Source organism: Pelmatolapia mariae, linkage group LG9 (assembly GCF_036321145.2).
Source record: "Pelmatolapia mariae isolate MD_Pm_ZW linkage group LG9, Pm_UMD_F_2, whole genome shotgun sequence".
NCBI classification, from domain to species: Eukaryota; Metazoa; Chordata; class Actinopteri; order Cichliformes; family Cichlidae; genus Pelmatolapia; species Pelmatolapia mariae.
In genome coordinates, this window is record NC_086235.1 from 13,173,460 (window position 1) to 13,199,906 (window position 26,447).

General features: G+C 41.2%; 1 protein-coding gene across 4 annotated transcripts in view; it reads right to left on the reverse strand.

The window, feature by feature from the left end:
- The window catches only part of LOC134634223 (rho GTPase-activating protein 21-like), a 103,604-nt gene that overhangs the window by 20,525 nt on the left and 56,632 nt on the right, over nt 1–26,447 (reverse strand). For 3 of the 4 annotated variants that reach the window (XM_063483294.1, XM_063483293.1, XM_063483290.1), the window contains 6 exons: nt 25,427–25,448; nt 10,743–10,835; nt 9,823–9,901; nt 7,904–7,958; nt 4,819–4,842; nt 1,403–3,371 (listed from right to left, as the gene is read on the reverse strand). In XM_063483294.1, coding sequence (XP_063339364.1) covers nt 1,403–3,371; nt 4,819–4,842; nt 7,904–7,958; nt 9,823–9,901; nt 10,743–10,835; nt 25,427–25,448 — 2,242 coding nt within the window. The remainder of the gene's footprint in view (nt 1–1,402; nt 3,372–4,818; nt 4,843–7,903; nt 7,959–9,822; nt 9,902–10,742; nt 10,836–25,426; nt 25,449–26,447) is intronic. The other variant, XM_063483291.1, reaches the window with a different exon arrangement.

Below are 26,447 nucleotides of genomic sequence, written 5' to 3' on the forward strand. Positions count from 1 at the left end.
GATTTTTAATGCATTTTTCTGATGAAATGCTACTGAAACAGGAAGTTCAGACTTATTTTTTATTATAAATATTTGGCTTCCATGGTTTTTTGGTTATAGTGATTTTTATTTCCTTGAAACAGGAAGATACTGAAGGCGTGTCTACATGTATGTCCTCAGGCAGCCAACAGTGGAGAATATCACTCTCAACACCTTAAACTGTGGTTTTGAGATGGGAGTGTCATGTCAAGACCTGAAGGAAAACATGTTTCTCACTTTTCATTTGATGTCACTTTAAACTTGGGTTTCTAACTGCTAAATATGGAAATTACATCCGAATTAATTATGAATTACTTACTCTTTTTTTAACATTTAAAAAATTACAAACATAACCAAAACATGCATGAGAAGCTATCACTGGGTATTATAGATTTTTTAAAAGATTTTATAAAAACCCAAGGAACCCCTGAAATATAGCTATGAGCAAACCAGAGTGTGAACTCAACAGCCCATCACTGATTGATCATTTTACCTACAGAGAATTAAATATGTCATGAGTTTTTCTGTCAAGGTAAGTAAAGTTCTTCATCTATTGATCTATAAGAGTGTGTTAAACTACTGATTGTATTTTTACTGTGAAGTTCTACCTGTCCTCCAAGATTAATGCCCATTGTCATGCATGGCATTCAACTTTTCGATACAAAGCCTTTTATCTAGACTCAGTATTTACACATATATTATTTCAACACTGAAGAATGTCAGTATTTCTTTTATGTAAAACCTCTTTTTATTTAAAAATGACCTTGATCATTTATGACAATGAATTTAAGTCACTGTTCTTCGCATCCCCAGTTATTTATATTTGGTGGCATGGCTCTAGTCTTTCACCTTTCCATCTTTTCTTGATGCATTCATATGTTGAAAACCTAAGATGGGAGAGTAGCAGCAAGGTCCTCGTATAAAAAGGAGCAGGCATCAATGACCACAGACATTATTTAAGTTAGACACAGCATAAATTGAAGAGGTGGGGAGCAAAGCGGCTTGCAGATGCACAGCAGCGGTAAAGCAGCTTATATAGCTCACCCTATGTAAAATCAGCCAAATCATTAGCTGATGTGAACTCACACTAAGATCATTTGATCTGTCTGGACTGCCTATACTAATACTATGCTAAACTCTATGCTTAGTGCCAACAGGTGCCAACAACCGTCCTCAAATTAACTGCAGTCTGAAAGTTCTGGATGAGGAAATACAGTTTTACCTAATAAGTAGACATGAAAGGAAGATTGTGCCTGATGATTTGATGGCAGCTTTCTGATAGTTGAAGCTTAAAATGAATTCCAGCAGTACTTTGACAAAACAGACTGTTCTTGTGTCAAATTTGTTGCTATAGAAAGAACATATAAAGATAAGGATGTCTTACCTATGAAGGGGATTGAATCCAGAGAGTCATCCAAGTTGTTGGATCCGGACTTTTGCCGTGTGTCTCCCAGCCTTCTTAGATGCATCTCCCTGTAGCTGTCACTAGATGTCCAGCACATCGCTGCATCTGCAGAGCCTGCCTTCACTAAGTGTGGTGACTTATGAGTCACTCCTCTCTGGTTGTCGTTAACAGCTATTACATAGGACGGAGGGCGAACATGAGCAGTTCCAGAGTTTTTGTCCCTTCTAAGGACCACAACAGTAGCATCAGGTCCTTCAACACCCTCTGCAAGACTGCCGTTAGTCCATACAAGAGACTTAGTGGAACTAGAGGTTTCTTTGACCTTTGGCTTTTGGGTGACAGCTCCATTACTGGTAGAAGCACTGCCAACACTTTGTAGTTGTCTCTGCGTGGGCAGTTTAGATGAAGGACCAGAGCAAGAGGAGGATCTGGCTGCTAGCCCCGCCTCTGACCTGCCCTCTATTTTCAGACTGTCAGCCCTGGACCTGAGCTGCAGGTGCAGAGGGGAGGAGTAGCCCATATGGTTGCCCATGATGTTAGCTCTTTGGTCTTTTAGAGGGTCCATGGGTTTAGTGGAAGATAAGGCAGGTGAGGCGTCTGAGATGGCAGTTTTGACAGGCAGACGTGACGGCCTCATTATGATGCCATCTGTCCTCGATGGTAGTGCAGAATCTGTTGTACCTTTAGTAAAAACAGGAGCTGCTAGAGGCGAGTTGGAAAATCCCTGCCCTTCTTCCTCTTGTCCAGTGAGACTCCTGTTTAGATGAGGTAAAGCCCTCAAGTCAGATCCCTGCCTGCTAGCCCTGGCTTCCTCTCCCTGACCCAGCTGAAGCCTATCCTCCACTCCCAACCTGTCTCCAGAGAGAAGCCCACCTAGCTCTCCAGGATGCTGACCCAGGTAATCACAAGACCGAGCACGAGGTTTGGTGACTCCTGTTGGGGTTGAGAAAGGCAGAGCATCCTGTGAAGCGCTACGAGGCCAGTTCCTAGTTGTTATCGTCCTCTCTGCCCCGCCTCCTAGCCTCTCCTGGGAGGCGCTGCGCAAAGGAACTGTCACTGCAGCGCCTTGACTACCTGTATCCACCCCACGGTCATTGGATGCACTCCTGCGTCTAACCTGGGATTCCAGTGCCCCTCTCTGACTGGCAACGGGAGGAGATGTTGTTCGTTGCTGGGTGTAGACAGAACTAGAACTGGAAGCTGCACGCAAGGTGTCCAAGCGTTCCTGGATGGTGCGGCAGCCATAACTGTGCAGTCTTTTGGCATCAATATAGTCCTTATAGGTGGTGTAGTTTTTCCAGTCAATGTTCTGGTGAGGGGAGGTAGAGGGAGCTGTGGGAGAGGGTGAGTAGTGGTTGGCGCTGGGTGAGATGGCAGTGGAGAACGTGTCCTGCGAGGCCCGTCCAGGTGGAGATAAGGTGTCAGGATAGATTCCAGGTCTAGAAGTTGAGGAAGGGGGGTAGACTGGCATTTCTGTGGTGCGTGAGGAGGGGTACTGTAACTGTGCGCTCCCAGGGACTGAGGGAATAAGGGGTCTTGGTCGGGCCGAGCCAGAATCTGTTGCAGGACCATACCGGTTTTCCTCAGTCCTGTGGCTGGGTCCAGCCCGAGCCACCCGAGACCCCCTCTCAATCTGATCAGGGGGCACTGTCCTCACATTGTCATTACAGACACACACCACTGTCTGAGACTTTGACGTCTGCTGGGAAGGAGAAGGAGGAACAGGGATTTCCACCCGATAGCTTTTCTCTGTGGCGCCCCCTCGCCTCCCTGGTCCTTGAACTGGCCCTCTGGGAGTCTCAGTGACAGTGACAGGCTCTGATGACTGAGCCATGCCTGCAGCCTTGACTTCTATCCGTGGGTAACATATGGGAGGGGGCTCAGGGATATTCTGGGCATTTCCGCTGTATGCCTCATTTCCTTTGAGGTATGCATCCTGGGAATACGCCTGCAAGAGATTATAAGAAATTATATCACTTTGGTTGCAGAGAGGTTTAAGAGCTAAACCAATCCCATCACATCCACAGAGATCAACCTAACCAGAGAACAGATATTTTAAACTCTCTTAAAGGACAAGCATGGAGAGGGAAGTGCTGTAGAGTTGACACAACAACACTTGACACAAATATAACTGGTGCAGATGCATTTCCAAAAATATCCAAAAATATCCAAGAATACAAAGAGTGGGATATCTATTTTTGCCGTGTCATCTCATTTCTCAAGCAGTATTGCTAAAGATGCATTTACAACCACATCTCATATTACACCTCCACTGCCATTTCAGCCACAATAGCATGTTCCTATAGAAATACTACATCTGCAGTACAAAAACATTGTAGCTCAAGTTACAAAACTGGAGAAGGGCTCGTAATCCACAAGTGTCATTTATTGACAGGAGTCTTTGTATGAGCTGACAAGATTATCAGAAAGTCAAACACTGCTGCTGCATACCCACAGCAAACTGGACGTGACAGATGGGACAACTGGATTGATCCCGTCTATACCACTAAATGAATAGCATGCCATTTCTTCAAATCAAACACAGCTCTGCTCAAAGTTTCTCAATTCTTTTTCTAGGAGACGGCAAACAAATGTTGCAGCCTAAACTCCTCTGTAAAAAAAAGAAACACAAGTGGGAAAAGGAGGCTGCCAGAGAGGGCAATAAGTAGAGAAAGAAAGCTGGAAAATCCAGAATAAACCCTCAGAGTCAGAGTGAGGATTAATCTGGCAGGGGCTTACCCACCTTTGGTACCGAAGAGTGTGCCCTGAGGCATGAGGAGAGGGTGAACGGGGGTCTCCTCTGTCTGCTGCTGGCAGCTAACGTTACTTCTGTCAGCATGGCTTCACAATTCTACAGTCACTGAAGCCACCGTGGTACTTTCCGTGATAAAAAGTTAAAGAAAAACACTTTGTTTTGCCACAGATGGCGTCAGAAAAAACCTCCTGGCCGCATACTGAACAGACTGTATTTCCACATCCTTTCAGCACAGACGTTCTTGAGAAAATGAAAGGGAGAGAGTTGTGGCGTTGGACTTTAATCGATTGCACTCTACCTGAGGTGTCAGATTACAGCTGCATTAACAGTAACAGCACTACCTCAGCTGCCGGGTGCCTCCCTCTGAAACTACGTTCAATCCAAGAGAACTCAATTTCCTCACCGTGGAAAGCACAGAGGGAAATTTAGAAAGTCTGTTGACAGACGATTTCAGGGCATTTGTTTATCCTTTAAACACATCTTTCCCTTCTTTCCCTTAACCTACTTATCAGGATAAGAGAAAAACACCCTGCTCTACCTGTCCTACCACTGCAAACACAATCTCAAGACAAGGGGAGATCTGTCATAAGGGATGAAGGAAAGTGGAAGATGAGAAGATTAGTATGATTTCCCTTCTTACCAGAGCAGTGATATCCCTGGAAAACTGCAGTCCACAGGTTAGATAAATGGAAGCAGAGAGAGAAAAAAGGAAATAAAGAGAAGTAAACAGGTAAGAATAAAGAGATAAAGAGGTACCAACGATAGACTTCGGCAAAAGCTAAAAATACATCTCGCTGTAGGAAGGCTGAACAGAGGCATCACGGTCAGTCAAAGTGGAAAAATAAGAATTGAAAAGAGTGCAGCTGCCCATTTGGTGTTGGTCTTAAACCTGAATACCTTCCTAAGTCTCGTTGTTTGTCCCCATTATTTCGTCCCCTCACCTTCCTCCGCCTCCACCACACAGCACAGTTGCTGTCAGAACACACTGGCAAATATATTCTGCTGGCTTTTTCTCCTTCTACATACTCTGCATTTCTTCCCTTTGCTCTGTCACTCTCACCTGCTCACTGTGGTAACGCCCCTCCCTTGCCCTTCCTCGCCGGCTCCTGGAGCATTTCGTCGCCCTTGTGTGTTACACTCTCTCCACACTTGCCTCTTTCCTCGTCTTCCCTCTGATCTGTCAGATGCTGCACTGTCAGATTTTTTTTTTTTTTGCTCTTTTGGGTGAGCACCCTTACTTGCCTGATCTGCACCAGCTTCCGCCTTGTAAACAGAGCACTGAGGGGAGTCAGCTGACTGCAGCTGCACTCCCTCCGGTTAGGACTCAGTATCTCCCAAAACAGACATTTAAAAAGAGACACATACATATTTACTGATACTTGTGTTGCCGCTTCAAGCTCCTTTTATCTTATGGAAACAATATTAGATCGAGTCTTCTCAATCTTGTCAATATGAGCTCCACATGAATACCAGAAATTTCATATATTTCCTTTTTATGGGATAGAATCTAATGCACAAGATCAAATATTAAATATGGAATGAGAACTATTAGCTTGTTTATTCACATTTCACTTTAATGTGGGGGCTCATTCTGGATTTTAAATAGGTCAGATTGTTACGAACTGTACATTAAAATGGTGAAATTAACTCTGATTGTTGTTTTCCTCCATGAGGAGAAACAGCTAATTGCTTCCTTTGAATCCCTTGTGAGCGCTCTGATTCATTCCAAAAGGCCAAAAGCAACTTTCTGTGGCTTTTTGGTGAGCTGAGGCCAAGCTAACAAGCTATGTGAGGAATTTAGCAACACAGTGGGATCTGACTCAGCTCTCTGCTTCAACGGTGATTTTCCCAAGCAGAGGTGAGAAACGTGTGGCGACTGGTTTGACACGGCTTTGCGCTGTTATCGTCTGAGGTGCTCTGGACCCTGACTGATGCCGTATGCTGGTTGTTTGCGTCACTGAGCTCCTCAGGCTGATCGGTATAAACTCGCGGAGCTGCAGCATGAAACCCGGCTAGGCGGCGTTCATATTTGCTGGTTTTACTCCCGGCTTTTTGAAAACTAGCCCACCCACATGGGACAATCAATACAAGCTTTAAGTATAAGAACAACCCTTAAGAAACATTGCATAGAGTGGGTGGTTAAACATTGACTCAACACTGGAATGATTACTAGAGTTCTTCCACGGTGGATTAATCATGTGACTACAAATTGCAGCCTGTAAATCCCTGCAACTGTTGAGTCTTGACTAGCTAGCCATAATCAGACATTAACGACACATTTTTCTCATCATAAGACGTTTTCTCCTGATGCTCAAATTGATGTAAATATTTGTTTTATTTAAAGACGTAAATAAAACGATAAAAACCTGAATTATGGTGTAATTGTCATTAATACTGTACTGTGGCGCCATATGACATCTGAGGTCATCATACTTGGTAACCCTAACACAACCCTAACCCTTTCATTTGGAGAAAGGTAAAACAGACTCTTTTAGATAAAAATGTGAATAGTTTTTGATGCGTGTAAGTTAGAAAGATTATTTTAGTTGTTCATTGATTGCAAAGACTAGCAGAATATTTTAATGAAAACAAAACTTGTGTATTCTGTTTGCCTGGGTTATGCATGATTTGCATCTATGCTGAATCCATGTAGAGGCCACCAAGTAACCTATGCAAGTGGCCAATGCTGTTGCCAGCATTGTGCCACCAACACACTAGTTGGTTCTGGAGTTTCTCTACTTGAATGGATCCATTGTATTCCAGTCAAGGTGAAAAATGAAGATGAAACGATGATGGTACAGAACAGGCCAATCACAGTCTTTACAGGCTGCACTGATGCGACGCAGTTAGTTTCTAAGAGTCACGGCGTCGGGTTTCAGAAGGGTTTGTGGTCACAGCGTACCTCCGGCATAGATTTAACACAGAAGCTTAGATCCCACTTTAGAGTCACAGACCTCAGAGGGTTAGGCAAAACAGCATAATTTGCAGCTAGTAACACAAGTTGTCTGCTTTAGAGTCTGGACACCAAACTGACAATTTAAAGCAACTGTTTGGCTACATGGCAAGCATCTGTGGAACTGCTGCAAGAAAAATCTGACAAGTAAAGTTTTCACTGGCTGCAGCTGCACAGTGGAGAGCCACAGAAAATGGATCTAAAAGCAAACTTCAAGAATGATCTTGTCTGTAGCCAGCATTTTGAAAGGGATGATGAATGTGACTATTGTTGGATAAAAAAAAATTCCTTACTGAGTCATATTTGTTCGTTGAGCTGGGAAACCAGGTGCAACCAAGGTAATGCTTTTGTATATTGCTACACAGGTTAGCTGACTATACGTTACTGTATATAGCCGACTGTTTGACACAATCACAAGCAAAACAGTGACAGCGAACAAAGTAAAATACTGTAAAGTATCTCTTTTGAAAATAAAGTTGAAATGTCTGGTTTGTTTGACACATCCAGAGCATTTTTCTTCAGCAGAACAAAGGTGATTATTTAATGTAATTTCATAAGATTAACAGGTTAAGTTTTAGTATGCCCGCACACGTACTGCACGATGGATGGAATGAAGAGACAGACATTTTAATGTCAACATAAGTGAAAATTAATTATAGCCATTCATAACCTAATCCTAGAGTCTTAAAAGCTGCTCTCCAGTTTTACAACTGGGGATTATCTCTTTAGATGTTTGTGCACTTGTGGTATTTACAGATAAACAAATGCTTACCAGCTGCAAAATGTCCTCATCCTTTGGCATCACACAGAGTTCCAGCAAAGCATCACTGATGGATGGTAAACATAAGAGAGAGAGAAAGACAGAGAGAGGAACAGTTATAACATAGAGCTCAAATTAAGGACGTGTGAACATTTCTCGTAAGAAATGGCCAGGTGACATATTAAAGGAAAAAAAAACTTGACTCTTAACCACTGCAGTGACAGGGTTGGGTGTCTCTGTTATGCCATTGGGGGCATTTCAATGGCATACTTTGGATTGTAATGTGATTGGTATCTTCCAGGATAAGAACCTGGGCCAGGCCACACCAACAGGACATACATTAAAGGGCTGAATGACTAAAGTTACAAAGCAAATGTTATCAGAGAAAAAAGCAGTTCTTTGTTTTGATGCTCTTCATATTTCTGAGATCTCAACCCAACTGAACATCTCTGGGAGATTTTGGACTCATCAGATTAAGGTCTCGTCATGTCTGCAAGTGCTGATGCGTGGATGACTCAGGTCTGCTGTATCTGTGCACTGTCACCAGAAGGAAGAGTCAAAAATATGAGGGCTACTCTTATTTGTGTTGTTATTTCTGAAGCAGGGATGTTAAACTCATTTCGCTTTATGAGCCACATACACCCCACTTTGATCTAAAGTTTATGTTAATTCAAAGAAAATGTCTGGATTGGAGTCTTTTCTGGGCCACGGGCCTTATGTTTCACATTCCTGTTCTTCTTTTTTCTGGTTCACCTCCCGTGCTTGTTTGTACAACATTGTCCTTTTTTGTTTTTTCAAAACATCACACTGAAAGTCCCTTTGACTAACAGAAAGTGTGCATAAACGTCTGCCAGGAAGCACTCATGGGCTTAGCTGGAAAGTGTCTCAAAGTGTGTGAGGCTGTTAAGCTGGGCACTGGGATTGGTCTATTAAGAATGACGTGAAACCGAATGTTAAAAACAACATGTGCTGCTATTTAGATTGTTTTTTCCACATTTCTTCCTCTCCCTGGTGAAGCCTGCTATCATTCTCTTTCCTGTTCCATTTCAAACATTCACCATTCTTGGGAGGACTGCATGCAAGTGTATCGCCAAAGCATCTGCATTGGTTACATTATTACAGTCTTTCTCTAATTGCAAACAAAAAGTCATGCAAGCAAACACAAATGCAGGGCCTCGAATTCTGCATGATCATAATGGTGTTGCCACAGAGTAACAGAAACTGGCATTTTCCCACCTGTAGTTTGTTTACTTTGGTCTGAATCAGCTGATAAATTTGTAAAACTCTAGATGTTTCCCATTATTTGGTTTCTTTTAATAACACTAACAATAAAAACTACGTGAGAATGTTGAGTCCGCTTATTGGCCACATGTGTCGTGGACGGGAGAAACAAAAATCAATCAATAAGGAAGCGTACCTTGTTGCTTGTCTAAGCGAGCTCTTTAAATTTATGGCCAGTTGCCAAGGTTATCATACTCAGCGCATTCATATCACTCTGCTAAATCCCAGAATGCAAAGCATACCTAGCTACAGGAAACATTTCACTTAGAGTAGGTGGGCCAGACTGGGGTCAGATCACGTTTTCATCACAAATGGAGATCATGAAAAAGACTGTTTTTTGGTCCACACCACAGTGCCCCAATCAAAGTGCACGAAAGAGGATAAAAGAGTCAGACTTTGATTTATGCTGGTATTCTTTTGTCACGTCTCTGTACATCTTATCACAGCTAAATGTAACACGTGGATGTGAAAGCATGTGCGCTTTCTCTGAGAAGGAAACTCTCTGCTAAAAATGAACATGTTTCCCAACATCTCTAACTCCTTTCCCATCAATAAGCCACAAACATTTATGAAAGGATTAGATCTTGTGAGTCATTCAGGCTTTTTTTTTTCCCTCAAAATGAATCATTAAATGAAACGTGCAATCTTACCTGTTCTGGATCAAGGCTATGACTTGAGAGTATGTCTTCCCAATGATGCTCTCTCCATTCACCTTCACTATCCGATCCCCTGGGCAGAAAAGAAAAAGAATAAATGAAAGAGCAGCACGTGTTTGTGCTCTGAAAAATGATCTGAAATCACAGTCAACGTGATTATTGACCAAAGAAACCACGATGGAGTGACTCCTTCCAGCACAAACACACATTTGTGTTCAGATCAAAAGGAGAATCGTAATACCAGCGCATGTTTATGTATGTAAAGACCCCATGTTAGGACCTATCTCCAAGTTTTCTGAAGATGGCCATCATACAGGAAGAGAGGGGAGGTGAGTTTAGGAGAGAAACTAAATAATTGTGGGAAAATACCACTCACTTGTCCCAGGAGGAGAGCGAACAGATAAAGGCAGGCAACTTTACACGGCTTGTCTGGACCGCTTTACATTTCCTGTAAAACAAAGTGCTAACCTGGCAGTAATTCTGGCAGCAGTAAGCCATCACCTAAATTCCAGGGAAACTGTAAAGAGCAGGAGCTGATCCATGCTTTCACCAAAAAAGGGGGTATTTTTATGTTCGCTGATTAAAATTAGAACTGATTCCTGTTTTGATAAGACAAGAAAAAAAGTGGGAGATGTACAAAGACAAATTTAAGGAGAGGTCAGAATAACAGCGTGCATATTACACTTTGCTCAACCCCCCACGAAGGAGCCATCTGTTATTTTGTAACCTCATATCTGTTTTGCCTGGCAGTTTACAAGGAAGTGAGTTACCTACAGTACAGACATGAAGAAATCTTGGCATAGAAAAGCACTTTGAGGTCAGATATGAGACAGGCAGAGTTAATCAGATCTGCCGGTTATTACACTGTGTGTGTGTTAATGTGACTGTGTGTGTGTGTGTGTGTTTGTGTGTACCTGTACAGAGTCCAGCTCCGTGGGCGGGACCGCCCTCCTTCACTTGCTTGACGAAAATCGTATCCATTGGCTCCAGACGATTCCTCTGTCTCCCTGGCAACCAGAGAGTGAGAGAGAGAGTGAGCACACATGCAGAATGGCGATTGGTCACACAGTTAGGAAAAGCAGCAGCAGTGGAGTCATAACTAGGCCAAATTACATTGGGAGAATTTAACAGCTTCAATGTTCTGCTGATGATGCTGATTATTGCATATTTCCCCTTTGAAGCCCTGAAATGATGTAAATGCAGACAGTTTGTAGCAAAAACACGAAGTCCAAGGAAAGTATAGAAAAGGGAGAGTCTATAAATTTTAGACTGTTGATAGATGATGACTTGCAGAGTTTTTTTTTTCCTGTCTCAAAGAGTTTTTTGAAGGTGATTGTGCACATGAGTATGACGGCTACACATACACTTTATGGATAAATGTACTGGGCCACCTGTACTGGGAGCTGCTAAGCTTGGGAAACTGATACTACAAAGGTTCTGGTGAACCGTTTTTGTGCTGATGTCAATGCCAGAGGAGGTTTGGAGCACTACAGTTATTCATTTAGCAGCTTTTAGACACTTTTAACACTCTGCGATTCCCGCTCTGCAACTTTATGCGGTCTGCCACTTCATGGCTGAGTTGCTGTGGTTCCTAAACACTTCCCCTTTGCAATAATACCACTTACAGTTGATGAATGAAAAGCTAGTGAAGAATACATTTCAAGAACTGACTTGTTGCAATGGTGGCATCCTGTTACAGCACCACGCTCAAATTCAATGAGCTCTTTGGAGAAACCCATTCTTTCATGAATGTTTGTAAAGGCAGACTACATGGCTGGGTGCTCGCTGCTATGGGACTGAAAATTCAAAAGTTTAAGATGTATACCCCAATATTTTCATATTGAGTATAGTTAAGGCAAAGGATAGTCTGTGCATTCTCCTGTTATTTGTGAGAATACCTATTTAGTAAAGATAACTTTACTCAGGAAAAACAGCTTACAAAAATATAAAAAGAATCCGATGAATAAAGTTGGAAGGTTCAGTAGTGATAAAAATCACTTCCATCAGAACTAAATATTTGGAAAAAATGTTCAGCCATTTTCATTTTTCCTCTTCTCCAAAGGAAACACCTGGGTTTTCAGTCAGTTTAAAGCAGCAGAGATTTATTTTGCTCTTTCTTTACTTTAAAAGTCGAAATGCAACAAAACAAGTGCTGTTAATATATAATCAAGTGGCCTGCTGTCACCAGATGTTGTATTTTGGGTGTTTTTCACTATCTTACTAAAAGCTGACATGCTGCAGCTAACAGTTAGCTGTTTGGTGAATAAGAAAAACCTTTTATTGTCATATGCACTGCCACCAAGGGTTTCAATTGTCCTTAAAGTCCAAGGTCAGATCTTTTGTTGTTTTTCTTATCAGCAATTCAAAAAACAAAAAGAAATGCTTTGAATTAAATTAGAACAATGAAAACCATATTACAAAGCAGGGATTAAATAGCTAAAATATTTGATATTTGCTCAGAAAATAGCCAAACGGGTTATTTTATTACATTAGCTAACACTGAATGATGCCTTATTTTCAATTCTGATCAGTGTTGCATTTTCAAACTTAACACACACCGACTTCTTTAGCAGAACCACACAGAAAAATATATTATTTCACATCTCAAAATATGTCATCATCATAACATCCAAACACTGTGCATCAGTTCACATCCTTTCACTGGCTGAGGACAGCGAGGGGAGGTCACAGGATGCTGACATGGCTGCACGCGAACAAGCCACAAAGGAGGTCACTTTCATATGGCAGAGGGAAAGCTAGCACAGCATGCCATGTGACGTACAGTGAGGCAGGCTAGTGGAGAAAACGTAGCTGATTAAGGATCAATACTATCATATTTCAAACATATTCAGACAGCATCTATCTAAAGGTATAGCCAGCAGTTATCCTTGTGTGTAATGAAGATAAAAACTGTCTTTAACTGAGCCCATTAAGCCACAATCTCAGTTAACATCAGCTGCCTTTTAGAGCCCACGGGCTTTGAGGAAGTGCAACATCAGAGCATCCCCACTGCTCTTCCCTCAGGGAACGCTGACAACCGTGCCCTGCTTTGAGTTCACACAGCAGAGTCATGCATTTACTAGCCAGAGGTTACTCTGACAGTCGGTGTGTTTTAGAGCTCTGAACAGCTGGACTGGAGCAGATGTTGCTAAAGAAAAACTTCAAAGGTGAGGAAACATTCACTGAGTTTACACATGTTGGTCTGGGATCCAACCTTGTAACACTGTGTCCCTTTTTTCCTAAAATCATGACTACATCCAGACTGCATGCATTTAATGTCGAATTCCTGCTGGGAGGAACCACAGAAATGTTTCCAGAAGAGCCCGTTGTAATGCAAGTGTGTCACCTTAGTCGTCCTCTTTCCCTGCAAGCCAGCATGTGCAATGTTTATACCACTGCCTCCCTCCTGTGGCTGAATGTGTTACTGCAGGAAATTAACATTCATTATACTGGAGGTTTGACCCACTAATTAGATGTCAGATAATATTTACTAAAAGGAACAGCATCTGCTGATAAATGTTGTCCCTTGTATGTTCTGGTTTATTTAATCCTCACAATGACAATACCATTATCTCAACCATGTTAGTTCAGGAAGCTATAATGTCACAGATTTCATATGCAAGCTTTAGGTATACAAAAGTCAGTTTATTACTCTGATGTCAACATTAAATGCACTTCAGAGTTTGACTGAGAGCAGCTGCAGGGTTGTTTCTGATCCAGCAGAAGGCAGCAGAGGCTGTAAAATGACTCATCACCCAGGTATAGCGTAAAACTGTTAAGCGCAGCTTTTTACTCTTCATGCTGATATGATGTCATTGAATAATCCGGTGACTAAACAACTACCAAAACCTTGGCATGCTGACATTGTGGCTCTTTTTCAGCACTCCAAAACAAGCGATGAAAGCTGCACTGATGCATTAGGTCGTGACGTTACAGGCACATTTAAGGACGTGACTGACCCATGCCGTAGCTACAGATGTCAACAAATACTCTCCCCTCCCTCCCCCCTCTCAGTGTGTGTACTGAGCAGGTTCCCTCTCCGCTATTAGCCAACCTCAGCAGGCTCCAGCTCTGCAGCAGAAATTGGATTGTGGAAGTTTCCATGCGCTGCAGCTGGATGAACAGGATTAAATATGGAAAGCTTTGGATAGATTTAATGCTCCCAACTGTCTTAAAGCAGAAACTATTATGTGGATTAATGAAATACATCAGTCCGCCTCAAAATGATTTCAGCTCATCTGAAACACAGATGGACAGCTGAATAAATGCAGTGATTTTTGGCGGGAAAATCTTTCACAAATGACACTTATGAACCAGCTTGATTCACCCTTTTATGTCACAGTAAAAAGGCATATGACTAAAGCAAACTGTGGCAAAGCTGTAAGGTGCCAGCATAGGTATATACACTATACTGTCAAAGGTACTGAGCCACCTACACTCTACCACCTACCCATGATCTGCTCTACTATGGACACCCATGCCAAGAAGCTCCTGGCGTACAGTTTTGTGCTGCTGGTAATGCCAGAGGAGTTACTGAGTCAGCAGAGCATTGGCACTTTTTTACACACTATGCCTTTGCACTTGGTGACCTCGCTCTTAACTTTACCTGGTCTGGCACTTCATAGTTGAGTTGCTGTGGTTTCTTAATACTTCCAGATTGCAATAATTCCCTCTTAGATTGTGAAATATCTAAGAGGGAAAAAACTCACTAACATACTTGATGCAACATTACCCACTGGTTCATAAAGGTTTGTAATTGAGTGAGATATCAAATCAGTCTGAATCCTAAAGCAGCCACGCTTTAAGATACTGTATAACTGAAATGGTTGACCTGCTATAAAGAAAAATACTACTTATAGACAAAAGATCTATACAGGCAATAAACATGTTTATTTTATCTTTAAAAATGAGAATTTTAAAGTTGACTCCGTGGTGGAGCCAGCCTCAAGCAGCCATTAGAAGAAATGCCTTTAAAAATGACTTCAGGTATTCTGTTTATCCATGTAAAGGCAAGGGAAAACATCAAATGGGATGAGCTAATTTGCTTGAAAAACCATATTATTATTTTAACTTTTTGAGAAGCAATTCTTTCAGATGTACTTTTGGTTCCACAAATGTAAAACTGAAATGCAATGTTGACACATCTTAATCCATTCAAAACCCGAGACAGCTTCTTATCGAGGCCTTTTGGGACTGTTCAAATAGTCTCCAAATACCAGATACCATGCATTTTTGTTCATTTCCTCCATAACTGAAACAAAGTCAGAGAGAAGAGAAAAGCAGACATCTGTGCATATACATGTGTTCAGTCTGTTTTTTCTGTTGTTTTCAGTTTGAATCAGTTTTATCAGGTAATTCACTTGACTTTTTGAACCTAGATTTAAATGCTTAATGGATGCTGCAAATTAGCTCCAGCTAGATGCTTTGTATTCATTATGTCTGTATTACGGCTTGCACATATGCAGCAGTATTTATCTGTATTTCTTCCTTTGTATTTATGGTCCAATCTAGAATTTTACAGTCAAAGGCTTCAGCACTGCTTCCTGACTTCAACAAGCTTGTGTCTGGCTCAGGTCCCTGGCTGCACAGCTGGGCCTGGCTGCGTGGGCCAGCTCCCCGCTCCCCCGTTGTTTTGGGTTAGATAATGTTATTCTACAGAGGGCTGGGCCCGCTGCCCACTCCCTGGATTAACCCTGGCGTAATGCCTCTCTGTCCATCTCGCTGTTCTCTACCACTTGTGTCACTCGTGCATTTGTAAGCATTTCAAATACTAATAAGAAGGTCTGTGCTGGAGTTTAGATGGTTATCTATGACAGGTCCGCTCCATTGGGGAAATATCAAAATGGGAGGTGCCTGACCCTGACACAAGGCAGTCCCCCCATAGTGCAGGAAGGTCAAAGCACAAGTACACTTCACATAAATCCATAAACTCTAACTTCCTCGAAAAGCAGAGCTTGTTTTAAGGCCAAACATGCGCTCAAAGAAACTGAATTGCTTCAAGGCAGAAGATCATGAAAATAAATACTGTAATTCTGCCCTTCCTTCTTCAGTTTCCATAAAGAAACAACATACACAGTTCACACAAGCCAGTCCAAACACAACTGTACTGTGAAAGCCTAAACTCTGCTGAAACACCTGTGTACCCGAGCCCTGACCTCTCTGAAATACTGAACAAACCCACATCCTTACAAACTGCATCAACAATGATGCGGCGACTTGTAGCTGCCGACATCAGAAGGGCCAGTCTTATTTCACTAAACACTGGGTTTTGTTAACAGCCACACAGCTTTCTGACAGTAACATAAACACACACTGGAGCAGGGCATGTCAATACGTCTTGAAACCCCTGTCACCACCATTCGAGTTAACTCAGGAGTGAGTCAGCTGTGTTTGTGGCACCTCTACACAGGCCAGAGTGTTGCTGTATTTTTGAGGCCAGTGGTGAAAACTGTTAAGATTTCGAATGTTGACTGAAGTTGTGGCTTGTCAGGAACAAACAAGCTGTGATTGGTCAGCTTCTAATTCCAGTTACACAGAGTTAGAGTTGTTGTCATCAATGATGATGTCTCAAGATCAATTTCTACTTCTGCCTTTAATCCATGTAGAGCAAATGCAAGTGTCTGACGCTGTGGGAAGTATTTATACTTGTATCGATACGCCTGAACTGCAATTTTTCCAAGACACTAGTTGGCGAAGGGAGTTTCTCTCTTCAAGTTGATCCAAGCGATTCAACACGAAACTCTCTTGTTTTGCTGTTATTGCTGACAAAGGAGATCTTCAAAGTGAACTGGCTGACACACCAACGATACACTACATGGACAAGAAGTGTCAGCCACACCTCTTAACCTTTATATTCGGGTGTTTTTAGTCCCATTGATACAGGCCTACAAAGTCAAGCACATAGCCTTGCAGCCTGCTTCCACAAACATGTGTGAAACGGGTTGTTCCAAAGAGCTCAGTCAAATTAGAACTGTAACAGGATGTTACTGTTACAACAAGTCAGTTTTTGATGTTTCTTCCTGTAGATACTGTAGGTGACATTACTGACAAAGTGTTTATAAGCCGCAACAGTTCAAGCATGAAGTTAAAAGTTACAAAGCAGGCTCACCGAGCGCCGAGGCAACAAGTGCGTAAAAGTCAACAACATTATGCTGACTGAATAACTGAAGAGCTCCAAACGTCCTTAAGCATTAACATCAGCACAAAAACTGTGGGCAGGGAGCTTCATGGATTGGGTTTCCAAGCCTGAGCAGCTCCTGTAGATGTAATGTGTAGGTGGCCCAGTACTTTTCCTCATGTGGTCTGCTAAGGTGGCGCTGAGTTTCACGAGGAATGATCTCAGCACAGTCAAAGAGAAAACAAAATAATACTAATTATAATAATGATTACACATTGCTTTAGCTTCGTTGCCTGGTCAAATGCTGAGGATATGAGACGACAATGAATTGATTGGATTGATTATTTAGAATCTCTTAAATTAATATAAGACAAACAAACAAATATAAAGACTGATTTGCTTTTGTAAACCTAAAAGGGAAAGTTTTCACAGAAATATTAATCAAAACCTAAAATGTAGACATCTCAAAAGGGACCTAACTGTATTTACTATATATAAAAGTAATAACATTCTCTACTGTTCATTTCACTGGAAATCTAATTCGTAATAAAGAAACTGCACCTCTTCAACATATGAATAATGAAGACTGACCACATGCTATTGGTTGAGCAAGAAAAAAAGAGCATTTATGCGCCCTGAAGTACCATGTTTTCGTCAAACAGATTCTAAAATACCTCAAATACAAATTTCTGGTAAATTTGGCCACAACATACAATACTACTATTATTCACAATCCAAGTAATGATATCATCAACACAATATGTAGTAAGAAATGTAACCTAATATGTATGTGTAACACCCAGCAGGGCTGGATTCCTGCAGTTCCGGGATCATTAGAATATAAGTTACTTCCAGGACTCCAGCATTCCTAACCTGGGACACATGCCGAGGTAGAAACACATGCCTAACAGTACTGTGTGCATATGTCCACTCATCACATCAGATTTACACACAAACATGTCTGGTGTTTTTTCCCACCAGGGCAGGAAGGTGGTGGAGTACTTTCCATCACTTTTTTTCTAAGAATCACACATACCACAATCCACTGAGGGGAAAGCGGATATGTATTGACATTACACTGACATGCACAGCAAAAAGAAAAAAAAATCAGTATTTTGTTTTCTTTCTGTGAAACAAGCCAAACTATCCACCAGGGGAGTTCAAGTTCAAGTGAGGGAACAAGTGACAAACATCTGGAGACACATGGGGTGATTTTAGTCTAAAATGTTGTCTCCGGTCTCTTGGAAAATGAGCTAAACCTGTCCCCTTAACACTGATTTTCCACTTGCAACTCAACAACAGTAACCAGGCCTGTCGAGCTTCTAATTACTTCACACACGTTGAAGCTGTGTTCATGGGTCTGTAGTGTGAATCGTTGCTTTCGTTGCCTTTTCGTAACCGAAATACCAAATCAAATATCCAAGGAACGTGCTGTTTGCGTAGGCTGTTAATTGTTCTTTTTACAGTTGGATTACAGTGTAATCTATGCTTGAGTCATTCAGTTTAATAATACTTTTTGTCCATTTAGGTGTAGATAATTTTATCTTACCATCACAGCTTTATAATAACTGAAGCTGTTTTGAAATTCATCCACTTAGAATGAATTTCAAAACAGCTTCAGTTGTGAAATTCCTGCTCAGTGTCATGCTCCTTTCAAACACATACCAAGCAAATTGATCACACCATGCACGTTTTGTACAAAGGGCAGGTGTTACTCATGGAGCACCGTGACATGAAAACTACTGATTTACTTGTCATGTGGGTTGAAATGTGACATTTTCATATACTTTATTACCTCTTGAGATGAGGCTGTAGTTACTAGTGTGAAATAGTTGGTAGCTGTAAAATTCGGCTTTTAAAGTATCTTATTTAATTCTGTTTGTTAGGCAACCAATGTACTGATGTTTTTAAGGGGGGTTGTTTTGTTTTGTTTTTGTACTTCGCTTTTCTGTGGATTTTTTTTTTTCATTTGACTCAGAGCCATCTGGTCAGATGATTTTGCCTGGGTTGTTTAATGTTTGCATCACTTTTTACACACAACAATGTAATAATGGGGGATTTATATTTATGCATTAAATTTACATATATCATTAAATCTAATCTTTCCTACATCACAACTTATGCCATAACCTGACATGAATGTAGCATAATCTCATGTCACCTCAGCCTACAACAACTGTGATTGGCCAGTCTAGTTGCACTGGTGCATTTCCGGCTAGCTCTCCTTCTGCTGCCACTTTTCAAGCTGACTGAAAGAGAGAGGATCAACCTGATGAGCCAAACCCCATTGCCAACTTAAGTTGCAATGGCAAAGTTGCAGAGAAATGCATGACATACCGCGCACAAAGCTAAGGACCTTCCACAAGCAAGGACCTTAGCCACGTGCGTACACAATGTAGCAGGCTCTACATAGATTCACCCAGAAGTCCTAAATAGGCTTAAGCAGCCATCAAGTGCATATTTAAGAGTTGTTTTTACAAAACTCTGACTTTAGAACCAGTCAGCCAGGAACATTTGTAAGTTCCCTCACTCACTATATCTGCAACCGACAATTGTTGTTTCAGGAAAAGTGATGTTTGCCAGGTAGAAATGATTAGCCTGTAGACCAATTGCTCTGTGTGTTCTCTGTTGCAACAGAAAGCTAGACAGTCACAGCAAAGATCTATTTACAGTAGTGTGTTGAATCGTTGCATAACTGACATAATGCAGTAAGTGATGTTGGTTGTTTGCATTTATAATTGAGCACTGGTGGGTCTGCATTGCTCTATCATCACAAGTGAAACCAGGCTGTTTATATTGGACCTGGACCTGATAAATCAGTTGGGGGAGTTGGCGTTGGGGGTGGGGTGATACTTCAGTACATGTATTTTCACAGCTAAGAAAACAACCAAACAGCATAAGTCCACACAGGCAGACTTATGGTTATTGCATTAGCACTGAACTAGCTAGATACAATTACAAAGTTTTGCATTTCAGTTTACAGAGGCTCTCCATGGGAGTCTTCAATAACATATTATGATGGATAAAAAAGAAATTTGTGGCTGGCCAACAAACAACATTTTTAAGAATAAAGATTTACATTACATTTAAATTTGTATTAAAAAATTAGGAACATTTCTGAAAGGTAAAAACAAATTCTTGAGACAACAAGGCAAATTACAAGAAAATCTTGTTTTTAGAACCTTTTTTCCTATTAAATTTCCCAGCTTTTATACTCAAAATATCTAATATGTTCATCCAATCTCTTCTGGTTATCCAGTTCAGGGTTGCGGGGGACTGGAGCCCTACCCAGGTGCAAGAGGTGAGGTACACCCTGGACAGCTCAATAGCCTGTCACAGGGCTAACACACACAGACAGGCAACCATTCATGTTCGACAATTAAGAATCGTCCTGATAATTAATGTCACATTTTCAGTTTGAGTGGGTGTTTGAGCTAAATAATACTGATAATATGTTAGATTTACCATTATTCATACATGCCTGTGGAGTCGGTGCAGAAAAACACTGATTGAGAGCTCAATGGGGTGAAAGAAGGACATGACAGGAAAACTATTTGTAAGAAACTAGAGTTGCAGAGGAAAGAAGTCACTATGGGAATTGAGAAAACAGAGAAAGAAAGTGAAAGACAGAGGGAGAGAAAGGGAAAGAGCAATCACAAGAAAGGCAGTATGAGAAGCAAAAAGGGGGAGAAAAGATTAAACTTTGGATGTAGCTTTGTTAAAAAAGGTGGGGCATCAAAAAGCCCACTGGAGAATACAGGGGAATTCTGTTTGCTTGTGCTGCATTACATTCCCTCTGCAGAATTTATGGGAACAATCTGAAATTTGACTTTTAAAAAAAAGGGGGAAGGGAGAAAATAAAGCTGCAGAGAAAAGAGTTTCACATTGAATGAAAAACAAATATTTGAACAGATGGAGAAATTTTTGTGTTGCTTCTCTCGCTGTGCAGTTTCATAAGCATTGCACACTACGCCTCATTCGGATTTCACCCTTCAACAGCTCGCTAAAACACACAACTGAAGAGAAAAGACATACAGGAAAGGGAGAGACAGGCAGAAGAGGGAGGGAAGAAGAGAGGAAGTGAGATAGAGAGGACGATTTGGGATAACAGCCGCTTGGTATGTACACAACCGCTGTGAAGGGAAATAAACACATCCACATTTGAGACAGGCACAGTAAGGAATATCCATGTTGTTTTTATGTCTCTGTACGTCAGGGTTCACGTATCTCTAAATCTACATCAGCGTATGTTTCTGCTTTCTAGAAGTTTGAAGTGTTTCCAGCGGCAACACCCAGCTAGTCGACATGCGGTCAGCTCCCCCCCCCTCCCTCCTCCACTAAACACCAATAGACTCATCACACGCCCTGGCCCGGAATCAAGCAAATAAACTCCAGTGCAGCGCGATGGGGAGGCCGCAGTGAACCTTGCAGACCTGACTCGAGCTGAATGCAACTTTTTTTCATTCTATCATTTTTTTTCTTGAAACATTAAAACAACCAAGCACATGGGACGGATTATCTGTCTGGGTTTCACATGGTTTTTCGATGATGCTATGAGTGTTTTTGAGCGTATGTCGTTTGCTATGATAGTGATCAGTGGTTGTCACATAGCAACATCCACAATTTGAACACATCAGTGAGAAATAATACCAAAGCCAAATGTTTAGAAGCTTAAACACATGCCAAAGTCTTTTATTGCACTCATCCTTCTTAGTCCTCTGGCTGCATGCTATTTAATGACATACAGCAAATAACAGATTATTAGGAAATTGAGGAAACATCTCCTTCTGGAAAAGACTGTGTGATATTTTGTAGGATCAAAAGCTAAAATATAGGCTTTGACAATAGACGTCATTAAGTGACTCAATTCAGCGTTTTACTTTATTTATTTTTTGTCAAAGAAAGCCAAGCCATCCACGACTGACTTAAACAGTGGACAATGCCCTCTACTTTATTTTAAAGGGTTACTTTTAAAATAAACCAGGCACTAAAACTAAAAACAGTAGTAAAAATGTAAAACTTTTAATAGGTATGCCAGTGTTATTTGACTCACTGATTAATTGCTAGTGAACTTGCTAAGAACTACTACAAATCCTGTTTATCCTTTCTTTTTCTGGAACGCACTAACTCAGGAGTGATGTCACTACCAAGTTCCGGCATCCAAGTTCCGAGATATCTGGAATGTGGCGTCAGTCGCTTACCAGGTCCCAAATACAACATTGATATAATCGAGCTGCTTGAGTCTCTAATCTCATAGTCCTGAAGACCCAACTACGATGCAGATGACAATGATTGTCTTTATTCTTTTTTCTGCTCTGGAGATCCACTGCAAGCCAAATTAACTGAGGTTACAGAGCGTAAGGCCTCAATCCCACAAGCCTAGAGACTGGTTGGTGACAACCTGGTCGCTAGGGAAAAATGTATAATCTGGATGGTTCCTGGACCCTGTCAGTTGTTACCAGTTGAAAACATTGCTGTGAGTGCTGTGAGAAATGATCAAGTGTGCCATGGAAGAGTATCTGGTTCCACCTGATTAGTATTCTAAGCGATTGGCGTGAGTAACGGGCAGAACAATTATATTGTCTTCCACTAGAGGGCAGTACACCTACCTGCTCTAATTAAATGGGTTGCCAACTGCCAGTAACACAGAAGAAGAGGAAGAAGAAATTACATAATAGTCATGCTTTTATGAGACAACACAGCGCATAATAGCAACAGATAAATATTTGAAAAGAAAAAGTAGTCAATCTGGCCTGGGCCCTGGAGAAAATTCCCACCCAGATGAAGGCCCTAGCATGAGTAGTGGTCAGAAAAAAGCTCAAAAAGGTATACTGGGGACAAACCAAGCCAATTCCGCTGTCTGGTGTGTGGGGGAAATTATCAATATGCTTTTTGTGACATTTTTGTTTGGTGATTTTTGTAATGTGAAATATGTGCCGTGGCTCCAAAAGGTTGGGAAACACTGCGTTAACCAGTTTCTAGGCCTATGTGACTGGGACGTAAAAGAACATTTAGTTGCAGATGGAGTATATCTGTGGGACAATAGACTAACTGGGGACTAACTGTTCATTATAAAACTCAATTGGAGATGGTTTACCAGACCAGTTCTTTACAAAGACTGAGAAATGCAAGAAATCTAATTTATCAGTACAGTATTTAGCATCGTAGCAAGGTCTGTGGCATTTTAAATATTTTTTTATCCAAACAGTAATATTCAATTGTAGGCTAATAAGACCTTACATTTTGAGACTCCACAGACATCCTGATGGGGAGACTGTTTCATTAGCAAAAAACTAGACTAGTGTAGATGTTCAACATTACAGCTTATTACGAAACTAACTAAAGTTAAAATTTAACATAATTTTATGAAGCCTAGTTTTTGCTAAATGACTTTTTTTCCACCCATGTGTAAAATTTAAACAAGCTTTTGATACAAACAGTCCCAACAACTCTGCATTTGAGAGGAAGTCATTACAATAAATTTGGGTCTTTTTGTCCAGACCAGTATAGTGTTCAGCGTCTTGCTTCAAGACACTTCAACATAGAGTATCTGGTGACACACATAACCAACCCTATAATTAACTGCCGGTCTCCTCCACCATTTGAACACAGTCCGCTTTTATCATTCAAATATCTAGCTCCATGTTGAGAAGCAATTTCTCAGTCAGCTTAAAAGCTTTTACCTTTGCTTCTTTCATCTTATTCAGCTTCTTACTGGCTCTAAAACAGGACCATCAAAGGCTGCTCTGTCTGTCACGGTAGCGAGAAGTGTTCAAACACGTCAACAAGAAATCAAATCCACAAACAAACACAAGCATGTGGCAGCTTCAAAAACACTTTCAGATTGGTGCATTACAATGATTGCTGTTCATCAAATCAATGTCAGACCTTGGATAGAAACACATAATAGGCAATTTCTACTACTATTCCTACAATGGGTAATAATAGTAATAATAATAAGAAGAAGAAATTGCCTTTAAGTATGTAACTACAGTCTAAGAACCCACAACATCAATATTTTATGAGTCATTATGTGCTTATTGTAGAGGCCTCACGGGGAGGTCCCTGATGTCCCTGATATTATACATCTAGGACCCTTCAGCATCATCAACACTGCCCTCTGAGACGCAAAAAGGAATTTAGTATGAGGAGCTAAGAGACTTCCTGCTCAGCAGGAGAGAGGCTCTCAAAACCAGAATCATTATTCTTCATCTAGTGAGTTTTAACAGGAATTGCTCTCATGCACTTGAGCTAAATTCACACAAAGAAATTAAAGTTCATAAACTATAATACTGCCATGCAAAGAATGTGCGGACACTTACTCCCTAAGGGGTTTCCTTTTGCCAAAGCGAGGACCCCACGTGCGTGTTAAATACTTGGAGGCCTGCTTTAAATGAGGATGGATAAGCATGTAGTGGTTAAACTGGGTAGGGAGGGGGTAGCATGAGGAATGTGACACCAAGGGCAAAGAGAGATGATGAAGGTCGCTTGCAGGAATCTCACAATTTCCCACTGAGAGGCATTTAAGAGTCATATTTATAAAAAGCCTTGCCCTCCTTTAACCCTGGATTTTTCACTTTCTCTTTCCGCTCATGTCTTAATGGTTTACTGAAACACGTCTGGCAAGGCTTTAGGGTCATTGCAAGCTAAACAAACACCTAATTGTGGTTATCTTCTCAATTTTCCCTGTTTACTTCAGTTTAAAAATACACAACTTTGTTTTTAAAAGGAAATCTTAGATGAGTAAATACAGAAGACTAAATAAACTGATGTCTTAGAAAAACGCAGATATGCTCTGCAATAAAAATGATTTGGATTATTTCTTTAAGAGTGCGCTGTAGCTGTCCTGTCTGTGTGTAACAATAGGAGTCCATGTAAACAAGCATTGTGTTTCTATATACAGACAAGGCCTGCTTAGGAAGGCTTTTGATGAAGAGCAGCAGAGCGACCCTCCTGCATTCATGCTGGGCTGCAGACGTGAGCAGCATACTGAGGGACTGGAATGACAAGCCGGATGCTCCAAGGAATGCTGAGGCCTTGCCAAGCCAACGGCACAGGCAGCTCTGACTGCCCCTCTAAAGAGTGAGGGCTTGAAATGCAAAAGTGCAGCACAAAGCTACCCTACTGCCACACAGCGTGCAGGAAAGACACCTTCGCCTTTAACGTGTTGTTTTTCTAAATGTTTTACAACCACTCCTGGGTGAAAACTGTGCTTTTATAAGGCACTCAATGAGATTCAACTCCTAGTGTTAATGTGATGCTCTAACAAAGACTTGAAAATGCATTAATTCTATCCACGCAAAGCAAGAACACATTAGAGTAATGGACTGTCAATCCTAATTAGATAATCATTCAAGGGGGCTTGTGATGGAGAGCTGCAAGGAAATGGTTTGTGTGCATCTCCCTCATGCAACACCTGGGGTCCAGCTCACAGTGCCCATCTAATGCATGCAGAATTTGATAATATACTCTCTGACTTACCTCTGCTGCCATTTTCTTCATCCTGGTAGAGGAAAGAAAAAAGAGAAAATAAGCATCAGCATTTTCCTCTGCTGATTATTTCTTAATATTCTTTTACATTGGCATATATATCCACTGCAAGAAAGGCTCTGTAAACACAAATGCAGATCATTTCTCATGTCTATCATCATTACCCATCCTATGCTAAATATTAGCCTATATCTAATATGCTAATATACTTTCGTGAGAATTCAGCTTATAAATACAGTTATGTGTAATGAAGCACAGAGCTGAATACCACCATACGATGGTGCCTTTTTTGTTTTTGTTCTGTGACGCTAAAATGGAAATGTGTACACAGACATCATGTGGGTTGTGGGGAAGGCAAGTGTAGCATCAAACTGTGGCACAAACATTTCCAAAAGTGAAAGTAACAAAAATGAACTACTTGTGACGCACTAAAACGCTGGCAAATCTTACTATTAACCAAAGTAAGCATGCAGGTACGTCTTACGCTATGTGCACGGTCGAAGCATTTCCTTTTCTGAAGTTTTAGGTGAGTGACTACAGTGATTGCCAATGAAAGTGAAGATTACAACAACAATCTCTTAAACAGTTTAGACTAAAGGAAAGACATTTCATAGCCATGCTTGTGTTTTTCCATTTATTTAACACATAAAACTGTTATTTCCTTCAGAGCCCACACACTCCTGCTTTAATCCACCTCCGCTCTGTGACACACATGTTCTGCATGTACCCTCTAAGTCACCCTGCTCTCCCAAGGCTTTCCTTAAGACGGCCTGACCCTCTTCAAACTAACTCCAATATCCTCACATTGCGATTAGTCAAGAGCTCGAATCCAAGACTCTAAAAGTAATTACAATGAGAAGAAGTGATGGATGTACAGGGATGAGCTCCTTTTTAACTGTCCTCTTGTCGGCTAAGGTTATGTAATAGAAGAGCTCGTTATGGTCAAATGTAATGTTTCAATCTGAATGCTGTTTCACTGAGCTAAAAGGAAGAGAAATCTTGCGAAACAGCT